This window comes from Lepisosteus platostomus, chromosome 6 (assembly GCF_059453375.1).
Source record: "Lepisosteus platostomus isolate fLepPlt1 chromosome 6, fLepPlt1.hap1, whole genome shotgun sequence".
Lineage (NCBI taxonomy): Eukaryota > Metazoa > Chordata > Actinopteri > Semionotiformes > Lepisosteidae > Lepisosteus > Lepisosteus platostomus.
In genome coordinates, this window is record NC_142616.1 from 49,774,186 (window position 1) to 49,788,358 (window position 14,173).

At 35.8% G+C, this 14,173-nt stretch overlaps 1 protein-coding gene across 2 annotated transcripts in view; it reads right to left on the reverse strand.

Moving 5' to 3' along the window:
- Nucleotides 1–14,173, reverse strand: part of fhit (fragile histidine triad diadenosine triphosphatase) — a 522,156-nt gene that overhangs the window by 507,751 nt on the left and 232 nt on the right. Inside the window, exons 2-3 of one of the 2 annotated variants that reach the window (XM_088636180.1) lie at nucleotides 7,678–7,753; nucleotides 7,620–7,644 (exon numbers count right to left, since the gene is read on the reverse strand). In XM_088636180.1, the coding sequence (XP_088492306.1) occupies nucleotides 7,620–7,644; nucleotides 7,678–7,753 (101 nt within the window). Of the gene's footprint in view, nucleotides 1–7,619; nucleotides 7,754–14,173 lie in introns of both variants that reach the window. The other variant, XM_088636179.1, reaches the window with a different exon arrangement.

A 14,173-nucleotide genomic window follows, 5' to 3' on the forward strand; every position in this document is an offset into this window, starting at 1 on the left:
TCACAGGCATGTCATGCATAGTTGTCAGACTCTCCTGGCACGGTTCAGTTTGTGAGTGAGGGACTGGCCTCCCAACAGAGCACCTTAGGGGTGCACTGGATCAGCGGCATCACCCAAAGCCATTTGCTGAGCTGCATGCATCTCTACTTGATGAATTGAACATGGTTTTCCCGACGGGAATAAATTCTTGGAATGTCTATGCCAGACAGACCCGCTAGATTTTAAACTTCCTTTGAATTGACAATTTAAGTTTATACTTAATTTTATATGTGCCCCATGTTTTCTGCCTAAAGCATTAATTAATCTGTGCTTGGTTGTTATTCAGTAAACCTCATTGATGCTAAACTCCTTTAGTGCATTTTAATGCCTTTCAGAACATTCCCAAATATGATAAGGTAAAGAAAGTATAGGTAATTACATTATCTATTTTGCAGCGCATACAGGCTGTTGAGCACCAAGGGCCAAATAGACTAAATTTACGTGAATTCAGATAATTAGTAATGTTAAGGGTTTTATCAGCTATTTCCTTCCTTGAAAACTTAATTGTTGCACACATCTATTATTACTAGTGCATTTTACACATTTCACATAACATCCTGTGATTTGAATTCTAAACTTTCAACTAAATATTACAATATTCGTTAGCCTTTTGTTATACTGTTATACATGCACAGAATGAAAATAATGTGCCAAATTAGACAAAGAACTCTTTTTACTAAGCAACCTCTTCAAGTTCAGTGTTTGCTCTTATATTTATAGGTTTTGCTACCTTCTTGTAACACTCTACATTAGTCATCTGTCATTTACTTGGTATTTGCCCACTACTGAATTTTATATACTGTATATTTTGTGTTTGCTAATCAGCATAGTTTCTCAATATCTGTAAATTTGCCAAAATCTAGATTTTGACAAACTAGAAGAGCAGCAGTCCTAATTTAGATCCCTATGATACTCCAGAGATCCTTCTGCCTACTACCTGCAACAAATTTAGTTAGTTATTGAATGAGGAGGGGGAGAGGTGTTGTATGATTTTTTTTAAAATCAGAAATAAGGGAATTTCATTAACAAAAGCTCAGTGTCAGTACAATCAACAAAAAGGAATTTCCCAAATCCTAGAAAGAAGCCATTTTCATAAGACCAGATTAATATATGCTAGTAGAGCTGTAGATGATATGCAGACCCGATGACTGGAAAACCAGGAAGAAAGGCATTTCGAAATATTGTTAGAAGTGTTTTTATGATTCATTTCAAAGACTGATATGCTTTTTTTCAAATTACCACTAATCTTTTTTAATCCTGTGACATTAATGCAGTAATTCATAATTCATAAATAGCAATCCTGGAAAAACAGTTTTTGTGATAGTACTTCTCCTTTGTGTCATTGTTTGAAAAGAGCAGGGGTTTAACACTTCACTTCAATTGGAAGGCAAAGTGGGCTGAATTTTACTGTCTGTGCTTTACAGAATCTCAAAGTAAATGACATACACGTGAGAAGAATCAATTGTTCCAGACTGATTTCATATGGTTTTACTTATACAGTATGTCTAAGAACTTTCTGCAGTCCCCACAATGAGAATAACAACAAGAAATGCATAAAACATAGAAAAACAACCAAAACTCTTGTTTCCAAACAAGCTTATAGATTATATTTGCTGCAACAGCGGGGTACACATTTTTGGCTTTCATATTTCACAACATCATATTTTACCATCTGATTTAACTTTTGTTTCATTTTGGCTGGAATTCCAGAGGGCACATTACAAGGAAGAAATGTGATGATTCCTTTTCAAATTAATAAAACATGAATTTAATTAAAAATGAAAGTATTCTTTTCTCATAGTCGTACTGATGTGGTTAAAAACTTCAATTAGTCATGCTTCACTGTTTTGCAATTTCTATGAAATGTTTTTTTCTTTTTTCAATCTCTTTATTATTCATTCTGAATATTGATGCCTACAGAGAAACCCTGCACTTACAACACCATTGTTTCTCTCATGCAATTTAGACCTAGAACAGAGGCACCATCCCCTTTTGCAGTTCACCCAACGCTGATTCTGACATACTAGTCCAAACATCCATGTTCCTCACTTGTTAAATGGGATGCTGCAAAAAGAGAATTAACAAGAAGAAAAGAACAAAGAGCCAAATGAAGCAATGCATTTGAAATTACACTGCGTAGGAATGAGGTAACAGGGTTTACACACACCCTGATCAGAAAGACAAATTGCCCGACACTTCAAGCAAGATTTTAAAAAGGGACAATAGGCTTGTTACTGTTGAATATGATTATTGTACACAAACACATATATCCTCCAAAAATGTTACATTCAGGCAATTACTTATCCCACAGCTTACCTGAGGGGAAAATAGCCACAGCTCTGAATCAGTGAAACTTTAGTGGAGAGATTAAATTCAATTGCAGTTGAATGCTGCGAGGAGTAGCTGGAGCTGAAAGTGTGTGCATCTAGCACATACAGTAACTGTTCAACCCAAGTCCACAGGTTTGGAAATGGATTGATCTCATTCTACAATGTGTGTAGCTTATTAGTGGTCACATAAGGGAATGACGAGCATTTATATTTGTTTCAGTTTACAAAAGGATGGAGAATAGTAGAAAAAAATAACATGGATGCAATTTCTCACATTTTCAAAATTGAAATGGGTGAAAATAAAAAGTGAGCTAACAGCCAATAAAACCAAAACAGCTAGACACAAACAAAAACACATTTTCACAAAGTTTACAGGAGCGTGTCACACAGTTAGCTGTAAAAAGTATGTTATTCACAATATTTAGTACATATTTCTGCCAGAGAAATATGTACAACTGTTCTAAAGACAGAGAAAACCAACCTGCTGACACCTGATACAATGAAAACATTAGTTGCTATGACACAGACACATTCACTTATTTCTGATGTTTTTTCATATTCAATAGATGAAATCACATTTTCTGATGAGATGATGATGATGAAACCTAGGTCAAAAAACCTAAGGAGCTTGAACTCTGGTATAACTTTTTCCAATAAAAACTAAAAATATTTTTGAGCATTTGAAACTTCATATTACAAAACTAGAATAAACACTTCAATTTGCAAGTGTAAGTAGAAGATCTAAAATAAAAACTTCGACTGGTGGCATAAAATAATTATAATACTGACTTTAAATATTGTGCAAAGCTTCTATAACTTCAGATGCTCCACAGGTTGTGTTCCTAGAAAAAAACTTTATAATATCCACAAAACCTTGAGTCCTACCATCTTCAGTGTCTCATTTTTTTTTAAAGTTTCTACTCAGTACAAAATTAATTTAAAACACATATGTAATAGATGTGCCAGTGAAATAAATAATGTATAATTTCCTCATAATTTTACATTGGTTTCTCTATATTCCGAACGGCACACAGTATTAAAACTGTGAATTTCTGAGAATAAACTATATATTTCAGTTCCCAATGTGATCTATTCTTCCTCAGTTGTTTCTTCCTGGAAAAAGAAGAAGAATTCAAGGTGAGGATTATTTAATCTAATGTAAAATCCAGAGCCTGTCCCAAAACTTGGGGGGCACGGCAGCACTGAGAGCATACAGTACAACTGCTTTTGCCCTGCACTAGACGCCAGGGCCTCAGACTAAGAAGATAGCTTTGTCCTGCCAACCGTGCCTGCCCAGAATACCTCCAGTGCAGGACAAAGGTGAGGGGCTAATGACAATCTACACAAATATAAGAGTTTAAGAAGATGCAATTTTCAAGTATACAATGCAAAATATATCTGTGTTATATATTTTCAAAACTTAAAAAATTCCACCATTATCTGCCACTTGCTAACAGCAATATGGGAGCTGATGCAGGTGCAAATAAGCTTTTCTGCTTATTTGTCAGTGCAGTGCCACAATTACAGTACCTATTCCTTTATTGGGTTAAAACCAAAGTGTTCACTGCATCCCCTGGGCTTCACAGGAAAGCAAGTACAGTACACCAACTGCTTTTTTCTTCCAAGCTTTCATTCACTCAACCCTAAATATGACAGCAATTTTTCAAGTATAATTTCAAAGAATTCAATCTTCCTTAACATAATTTATCTCTGATGTGATTGTCTTGCATTTTAATTTTAAAAAGGTTATTCCCCCCCATCCAAATATAAGTAATGGTTACATGTGAAGAAATGTAATTAGCCAAGCTTCATTGCCTTTATTGCCTCTGGTAACACTATGTTGTCTTGATATAAAGAAATGTGGCATTTACTGAGGCTAATATTTAGTATCAGTGTGCACCCTACCATACATATCCACCAGCTGCTGTAGATAATGCATAAATATGATAATATTTCAACTTCCTACAATAAATTCTTCATGAAAAGGAGAAGTAGAGTAGCTTTGTGAAAATTCAGACAACATAAACTAATTGAAGCAAGAGACAGTTTAAGATTCACTTCCAGTGCTTCTCAATTCTTTTAAGGACTTAATAGCGAAGCAATTTACCACTGTAAATTTAAACTTTATCAAGGAAAATGGCATTCAGACTTGACTGCCTCAGATTATAAAAGTCTGCCACGGACTGATCTGTGGTCTGACTCTTTTAAGCACTTCAAGCAATAAGATGTATTAATAAACTGGATGGTGGCAACAAGCACATTCAGCCAAAGGGTCATTTTTGATCAATTCCAACATCAGGCTAAATCTACAACAAGCTGTCATCTGGCATGAGACGTTTTAACCTAAGGCAAAACAATTTTCAAAATAGCTTTCCACCTGCGTCTATCTGTGTTAAGATGCGACACTGAGAGAGTTTATGCTAGAATAAAAAGGACTGCTCCCATAAATAAACAGCTATCTCTAAAGGCCTCATTTCAGATATTTCATTCTAACTACTGACTTGTAAATTTCACTGCCAACATAACAGGTTATGAATGAAAAAAAAAAAAACTCTGCAGTGCATAATAATATATTTGTTTCTTTATGTATTCTCTACAATCCTCTGGTATTTCATACAAAAGTTTTATATGTGGAGTACATGCTTCTTGGAAAAAGTAAGACATATTCAGATACTTTTAAATTATTAGTAACATTTTCCTATGCATTGTTAACCCTAACAAAGGTAATCCATACATCTAACTCATCCATCACTAATGTTATTGCTACAGTATTTCCCAGTCTCTGAAAACTAGGGGCTATACTGTAGTTAGCATGGGGCATGACTGACAAGCTTTCAGGTGATGTAGAAAATTGGAGATGACACAGAGACTGACAATATGGTGATAAGTTTGGTTTCTGAAGCCATACCTACAGTATAATTAGACGATGACAAACTTGAAGATGTTGAGTTTGGTCTTTCCAACATGAAGCATCTACAGCCTTTCTTTTCACTAAGATGTTTCTTGATCTCCACAACAAAACTGACTCAGTGTGGCCTGTACCTGCTGTTTTTGGGAAACAAAGGCAATATCGCAGACTGACACCAATGCTTTCATCTAGCACAAATCAGTAGAAGAAATTAATTCAAAGGTTGAAAAGCACAGAGCAGGGGAAGGGGACAAAACCACAAAAGTGTCTGAATATTCCTGTGAGTCTACTCGATTATCAAGAAATGGAAGGTCATCGTACCACCCAGGCACCGTCTAGATCAGGCTGCACCTCTACAACCAGGCAAAAACAAAACTGGTGAGGGAAGTCACTGGGAGATCAATGGCATCTTTGAAAGAGCTACAGAATATAATGACTAAGATGGGAGAAAATATGCCTCAGTCAACTATATCCAGAATAAGACGAGACCAAAAATTTTGTTTGACACAGTTCCAATACAGCAAATTTCCCAGTCAACACCACAGTCAAGCATGGTGGAAGCTGAGATTATCTACTCAGCAGTGACTGTAAAGCTTGTTAAAATTGAAGGAAAAAAGAGCAGAGCAAAGTACGGGCTAGTAAATAACAGAAAACCTGTTACATTCTGCTAATGATTTAAAAGTGGAGTGAAAATTCACCTTTCATCTGGACAATAATCCAAACAACAAGGCCAAAGCAATACTGGAGTGGCTGAGGAATAAGAACATGAATGTCCTTGAATGGTCCAGTAGAGGTCCAGAAGTCCTATTGAGAATTTGTGAAAAGACTTGAAAACTGCTGTCCATAAGAGGTCCCTAAGTAACCTGAGAGAGCTTGAGCAAATCTGCCAAGAAGAAGAATGGAGAGAAAGTGCACCAAGTTGATGTGCAAAGCTGGAAGACTTTTACCCAAAACAAAAAGCTCCCTCATGTAACTATGTATGGCCTTTTATTATGAATCTTTGCACTTGACAAGCACCACCAGAGCTCTTTAATGCTCTGTGGAAACTTGTCTTAACTTTAAAAGAATAACAAAACATTTAGAAAAGTGCTAGGAGCTTTTTTTTGTTAATTTGTTAATTTTTGCTTATTGCTTAGCACCTTTAATGGTACACTTACTGTCTAGTAAGAATCCCAATTGACATACTGTACAGTGAATACCTAGTGGTAAGCTCTCGATGCTATCACTGCTAAATAAATAGTGATCTATGCAGAGTGGTTGGGGAAAATACTTTTTCTTCAAAACTGGCTTTGAGTTTAGACTATTTAATTAACAGCTTATGGGTCTGAGGAAAATGTGCTCTAACAATGTTATGGATGCTTTTGAATTCATGTGAGATGAAACCCCATACCAAGTTGTGGGTGTCCAACTTCAGTTGGCACCCTTTGAAATTTGATTTGATGTCTACTGTCTTTTCTTAGATGGGAACAGTATACCGAAGGCTAGAATTTCTATTGCACAGCACTATCATGAGGCTCAGACTAGAGAGTATCAAAATATCCTGGAGCAAACAATTATGAGGTAACCAAATATAAAAACAGATAATGATGCATTAGTACCAGTGGTTTCTTTGACATTCCAGATCTTTTTGATATATAAAATACACTTTATTTTTAAGAATAACAACAAACTTTATTTTCTCTGTAATGCTTCCAACTAAATTCTCTTAAGTTAGATCCTTCCTGAATTTAAAGGATTGTACAACACTGTTGGTAATCCATTTACCCTCTGATTGACAAGAGAACTAATGGAAAGAGAGAACAGGCTGTGTCAATTCCAAGATTGTCCTTTTATATTTGATAATCTCCCTTTTTCTGTTTCACCAAAAAGCCCCGATGAGATATTTCCAATCCTCTATCTCTCAGAGATTGCTTTTGTGACCTACTGGATAGGTAAATAGTATTTGAATTGGAACTGAAATGGATTAAAAAGGCTGCGCAGTTGCCAACTGGTTATTTCGATTGTAAATTAGGTGCTTAGGTGCAGGATTAACTTTAGAAAAATGTACAACAAAACACAATTGCAATACACCAGATAGTAGTCTGCCTTTGAATAAAAAGAGCACTTTGCCTTTGTTGTGTCACAAGAGTAAAACAATGTGAAAGGCATAATAAAAATGAACTTAGAAAAATGTACACAGGACACATGCCAGTGTTTGTTAAGATATTCTTACTCAGGTTTTCTGAATAAAAGAGCCAAAGCTATTTACAAGGGTAGATTTGATCTTAATCTTAGCGTGGCAATGCTAAAGAAGAAGGGTTACTAGCACTGGAAAACAAATTAATTGGTTGATGGATCTTTACCTCTTTAAGGAACTGCAGCTGACACGGAGCAGGTATCTAGCACAGCACCTTTCACAGTCGTACCGCACAGGTGAAACTGAAAGCCTGGAATGATGGAATGATCCTCTTTTCCAAAAGTTACTGTAGATTAGAACCTGCAGGGAAAACAAATATAACAACACAAATAAATTAAAGTACTGCACTGAATAAAAGTGATATAACTGTAAAAGAAACAAAAGAATGTACCCATTTCCCAGTAGCTCAAGTGTTTTCTTCTGTGAAAATTATTCTGCAGCTCCACCAAAGTGTGCCTCACCTTGTAATATTCTGTTTGACCTAAGACAGACAATGACAACTAAGAACTTTTATTCATCTTGCACAGTCAGCACCACAGTTGCAAAAATCTGCTTACTTTTTTGTTCCCTTTTAAACATAGAAAGATCTGGAGGGAAGGTCAGTAAAAAGCAAGCCTCTCATCTTTTGATCTTGTGACATAAATGTACCTATCTGCAGGTTAAAAGTGAACCTATGGTCCTGACACTGAAGCACTGATGAAAAAAAGTTGTATCTGATTCAATAGAGAAAGGTTATCCTTCTCTGATCCTGGAGCAATTGGGTGTATACAAGTTTTCATTCCTACTCAGCTGTCGATGACCTAAATTAGCTTGACTAAATTAGAACAATTTAGCAACTCTCTCAGGTCTTACAGCAACAGGTTCTGTTTTAATGAGGCCTAAAAAGAGACTTAGAAAACCTGCAGACACGCCAGGCCTCGAGCACTGGAACCGGTCTCCCTGTATTACTGGATGAACAGTAAGGAAGGTGCGATACATGTTGTCATATGACAAGAAATTGAAAAGCACAACATTTAAATACAGCCTCAGATTGAATACTTCAAAACTGAAACAAAATGACAAGAGAAAGAAAACTCTAAATTGTACACTAGCTAAATTTGTATCCAATGCCAAGACATGCTGCATACATACTTCATATTGAATCTGATACTTCTTCATGATGATAACCTTTAGTTTATCACCATAGCTAAACCTTCAACAGATGCAACTGTTTTTTTGAGGCGACGGTCCACCTGTGTCACTATCCTGTGTGTGGTGCAACTCTGCTGCAGTTGTCTGCTCCACCTGCTCTTCATAACCTAATCATTAGCGTAATTGGATCAATTTAACACTTTCCTAAGGTCTTCAGCTGTTAATATTTTAAAGAGACCTTGAAAACCTGCTGTATTCAGACTCTAAAGGACACGAGATGTGCACCTATAATAGTGGCCTACAATAGTGATTTCGCTTACCTGTGCTGGAAAATCCAAATACAGGAAGTTTTAAGGTTGCTGGTTTCTAAAGATTAGGAACACCTATGAATTATTGATCAGTAAAGTGAGTAATTAAATTTAAAAAACTCTGATCCTTGAGGAATTAAGGTTACACATATATTTGTCCCACATCATCTAGAGAATACTACATTTAACAAATCACCTGCATAAATGATCACAATGAAATTGTTCCATGTCTCTTTAAATTGGTAACTTAATGGTGACCTATAAAATCTGCTGGATTGGATCTGTTGGATGCCAAACACCGACAGTATTTGTCAAAGGGATGACGGGATGTCATAGTCTACAGACACTATGAAGGGTGGTCTATTTGTGATTCACTGTATGAGGTTTGTTAATACAACATCATACTTCTCAGTAGCAGCCCTGGACAAGTCGAGCTAAAAGCAACTTTTCTTTCAGCAGAACAAAAAACTTATATGAACAATATGAGAGCAGCTAGTGGTGAAACAATTACAATAAGCAGAAACTGGGCCTTTAAATGACACAGAGATTTGAGTAAAAAGACAGATGGTACATGTTTAGGGAGGGAGAATGTGACAGCCCCCAACAGTACTAAGGAGAGCAAGGTAATTAAAAGAGAAATTTAATCAAAATCTTTAAATTAAAATCCAGATGGACTCTCCAAAACCCTCTTTGATCCCAACACCTGACCTTTGGATGTCCTGAATCCATAGAACTTAAAAAGGGGGCTTTGGTTCAGGTGAAGTAATTCTGGATTTTTAAACATGATTTTTTTTAATACTTCCAGTTATTCCAGCTGATAGAAAGTACCACGTGTTAACCTTCCTAGAGGCTAATGTACATATACTGTACAGCAATGATCCAGTAATTATGAAATTCATCATTGCCTATAATCCTGTTGGTTCAAGAATATGTCTGCAAAGTAACTTCTATGACTTAACCAATGAATTTTACTGTGTCGCAAAGATGAAAAAAAATCACTGAAAGAAAAAACGTCCCCAAAACATAAAAAAAGCTTCGCACTTTATATAATAGGTTCAGTGTTTCTAAATACCTTACACTACTTTTTAATGTAGGTTATGTTGCATTTGTGCCTAACAATACACCAAATAAATCAATAAATCTTTCACATCTATAAACCAAAAAACAGACATTTGAAGAAGGGACTTTTCTCAATGATGTTTCTTTGAAAGCAGCAAAACAAATCAGTCAGTTGTTATCAGTGGGTTTACAGTATATTTCAACATTTCAATTTATGACCCTACATTGAATACTGTACTCATTCATTATGGAAAAAGGCATTTTCCTTAGATATTGTTTTTTGTAAACAGTGGTCTACAATAAGAAGCTTGTTGACCTCATTTTTATAAGCTGATCCTGTAGTTCAAAATGAGGAAATACTTCAATATCCCTTAAGCCTTCAATGGGAGCAGCTATAGGCTGCCTCAGTTCCTATTCTTGCATTATCCTGTAAATACATGGTTTGGAATGCAAGCACAATCCCACACAGTACTAGACCATCCAACAATTCACAGAAAACATCTCTGCGCTGCATACTGAGAACAAATCCTGCATCATTGGGAACCTAAATCTACTGTAGGTTATATTTCATTGAAGTAACACATTGCTCACCATCTGTAATGATCTGAATCTCTTTGCCAAATGACATCACCTAATAAGTATTTTATAATGTGAGTTTTGATTTGCCTTGCATTTGTAGCAATAATAGCCTCTGAAACAATAATATTGGTGAAAAGTATGGGAAGCTAGTAGCAAACATATTTCAGGATAATGAAATTTACAGAATTAAGTATATTATCATACAAATCCTCAACAAAAAAAATAATTTGCATTTGAGTTATTATATAGATTAAGTTATTAAACAGGTTTGAAATGTTAAGTTTCACAAATATTTTTCTATAAAAAAGATTAACAAAGTAGGTTTAACACAAGTGTGCATTAATTATGCACAACTCCAACATAAAATGTTATTCTCGTACTATATTCTTGTCTTGTGCTGTATGAACCAGGAAAAGAGCCTTCAAAGTGTATCTGTGATTTTAATTCCTATTTGGACTCATTTGTCATCCCCGCAACAATCTCATAAGTCTCCTACACAAGACAGTTATTGTGCAATATCTGTATCCCAGCACCAACATCACTCATAGAACCAGCATGTCTGTCTGTCAGCCAAATAGTGACAGACTGATTTCCAATGGCATTTGGAACGAAGAGAAGGTTTCATTTTTTAGAAAATGGAGAAAAAACAATAAATTAAAACAGAAAATTATTAAAATAGGTAAATTCTCTTATAACTCACAAATAACTTTGAATTATTCAGATCTGAATTAGAATTGCATGGCACCAATCTTCTGAGATAAATAGGTCTGGTTATTCAACAGCATTCTGGAGTAATAGTCAGAGCTCTGGATCCATAAATTGAAGGTGATGGGTTCAAATTGTGGATGTGGCACTGCTATTGTAGCCTTCAACAAGATATTGAACAGCACAATATTGCTTCAGTAAAATATGCAACTGCATAAATGGGTACAAAAGGAAAAGCATCATACATTCATTTTCTAACCAATTCTTCCAATTCAGAATTGCAGGGAAGCCAGTATCTATCCCAGCAAGCAGTGAGCACAAGGCAGGGTACACCCTGGATGGGACACAAATCTACTGAAGAGCAGACACACAGACCTAAAGAAGCACATTCACAACATAGGCAATTTTCCCAGAAGCCAATTAAACCTTCCAATATGTTTGTGGATTGTGGGAAGAAACTGAAGCACCCAAAGGAAACCTACGCAAACACAGAGAGAACATACAGTACTCCAGGCAGATAGCACCCCAGATCCAGAATTGAACTCCCAGTCCCAGTCCTGCAAGGTAGCAATGCTAACCACTGTGCCACCGTGTCACCCATCAGCATCAGCCAAATAAATTAATATGTCAAGAAAAACCTTACAAAAAGAAAACAGAAAACATGTGTGCAGCAAATGGTCTGCCTACACACCATACTTTCAATCACTATAGAATATCTTACATTTACATGAGTGCTTAGAATGCTAATGAAGCTTACAGATTATTTGTGTCAGGTAAAATAACATGCATTTTAATTTTTCTGTACAGTGGCCATGAGCTTATTTTCTAATGGCCTCACTCTTACTAGAGCTATGAAGAGTCTGCATTCACATAACACAAAAGCAGGTAATGTTAGTTATAAGCTCTTAGATAAAAAGTCCATTAATCACTTTTGTTTTATAAGGTTTTACTTTTCCTAATTAAACAAAACTGACATACAAAGTATACAGGTGAATAAACACACGCTGTTCCTGCATTCACCACTTAAAATGACCCACATAAGGCCTGTGAGCAAAACATAGTTTTTTACTTCTAATGCACAGAAGTGTTGAGGAAGTAAGGAATATTTACAGCAACAAAAAATAGGCTAGAGTGGGTGGCTCTTTCATTCTGCACATTTTAGCATTTGCAAACAATGTCTTAACCAGGGTTTATTCGTCCAAGGGCTATTATAATTACCTCATATTAGGAAAAAAATCCCTCAATACTCTGATTGTTAAAGTCTAATTACAACCCAAGGGGAAAAAAAGAAAGCTGTAAGGAATGAATTAAATCTCCTAAGTTAATTTTATGTGAAACCAAGATCTCAATATGCAATCACTCTGCAAGCTGTATGTAACAGATGGCAAAATAATCTAGCTTGACTTTAATTCATAGCAGGCCGGCTTTGAGTGGGACTTAAAAGACCAACATGTAACTGTTTAAAGCACTGCATGAGATGTTTCTTCTTTGACATTTCAATAACAGTGATCTCGCTCTAAAATATATTTTATTCCATTTACTTTTGCACCAATACATCCATGGTAGCACAGCTGCTGTAAGAAAAACACTCACAGGGCCAGATCACAGATACACTTTTAGAATGTGATCAATTATCACTTTAGGTTTAAAAGACCCACCCCAAAACACAATTTTCACAGTGTTCGTACACACACATACAGTATATACAGGCATTAAAAATACTGTAAAGGCAAAAGTTTACAATTTTGCTACTATACGATATCTGTTCCCATTTCAGTCTAAAAGGCTGAAATATAGGGAAGGGGTTATGCTACAATTATGCTGAAATAATTTCAGAAATTAAGGTAGAGAGTATTCAAGAAACAGACAACAAGAAGAACTGTGATGGCTGGTAACAGTTTCAATACTATTATTTAGAATAAGAAAGAAGAATACAGAAAGGTATTTTTAACTCCTCCCTTTAGGAATTTTAGATATTGTAATAATGTATATTAAAGCACACAGTAGGACATTTTTTTAAAAACAAAAAATTTGACCTTCTACATCCTTATTTCCTTCCCATTCAGAGGCAGGATTGGTTCCAGTTGCACAGCTGTGCTTAAAATTATACTTTGCATACCATTTCATCAGATAACTGACTTTCCTTCCCTACAGTACATTTAAACATGACTTCCAAACCATTTCGATGAAACACAGGCTACCCTACCTCCCACACTAGGGTTTTACATTCAAACATGAGTCTGCCTAAGTCCCGTTAGTGCTTTACAGCGGTGAAGTGCTGGTGCACTTGACGATTCAGTCTGCAGCAGTTAATTGCAAATCAATGCTGCGTGACGTTCAAAATACAAACTCATTTAGCACCCGGCCTCAGTCTACCTGAACTCTTTAAACTGTGATCTTCTACACAGTCTTATTAGAGTACATGCTGAAAGTTTTCAGGTCAGAGCAACTGAAATGAATGTTGGATGAAGTTTAAAGTACTGTGGACAGAAAAATTAATGGGCCTTTAAGGATTTCTTTCAAGCAGGGTAAGATAATATAGTTCCCATATTCCTACAGTGAATTTAAACACTGAAGAATATTCATCTCATCCAAGAAAGGTCGTCAAGCAAAAACACTGTGCATGTGACCATCACATTTAGCCAGCTTGCCCTGCTGGTCGTGGGCCTTTTTAACTCCCACTCAGTCTTTCACCTTCAAAGAAAACACCAATTGTGATTTTGGTAATAAGCATTTAATGCCAGCAGCCGAGAGAACAGCTGAAGCAAGTTGAGAGGGAAAGATAACTATTCTGTATTAGTGGATTGTACAGATATTGCACTAAAATGTCCTGTTTAAACAAACAAGACCAAACAATAATAGCCTAAATCACATCTGTTCAATTGTAAAAAAAATAATGTACCGTACTGTATATGGTGCAATGTTTTTATTTGTTTTT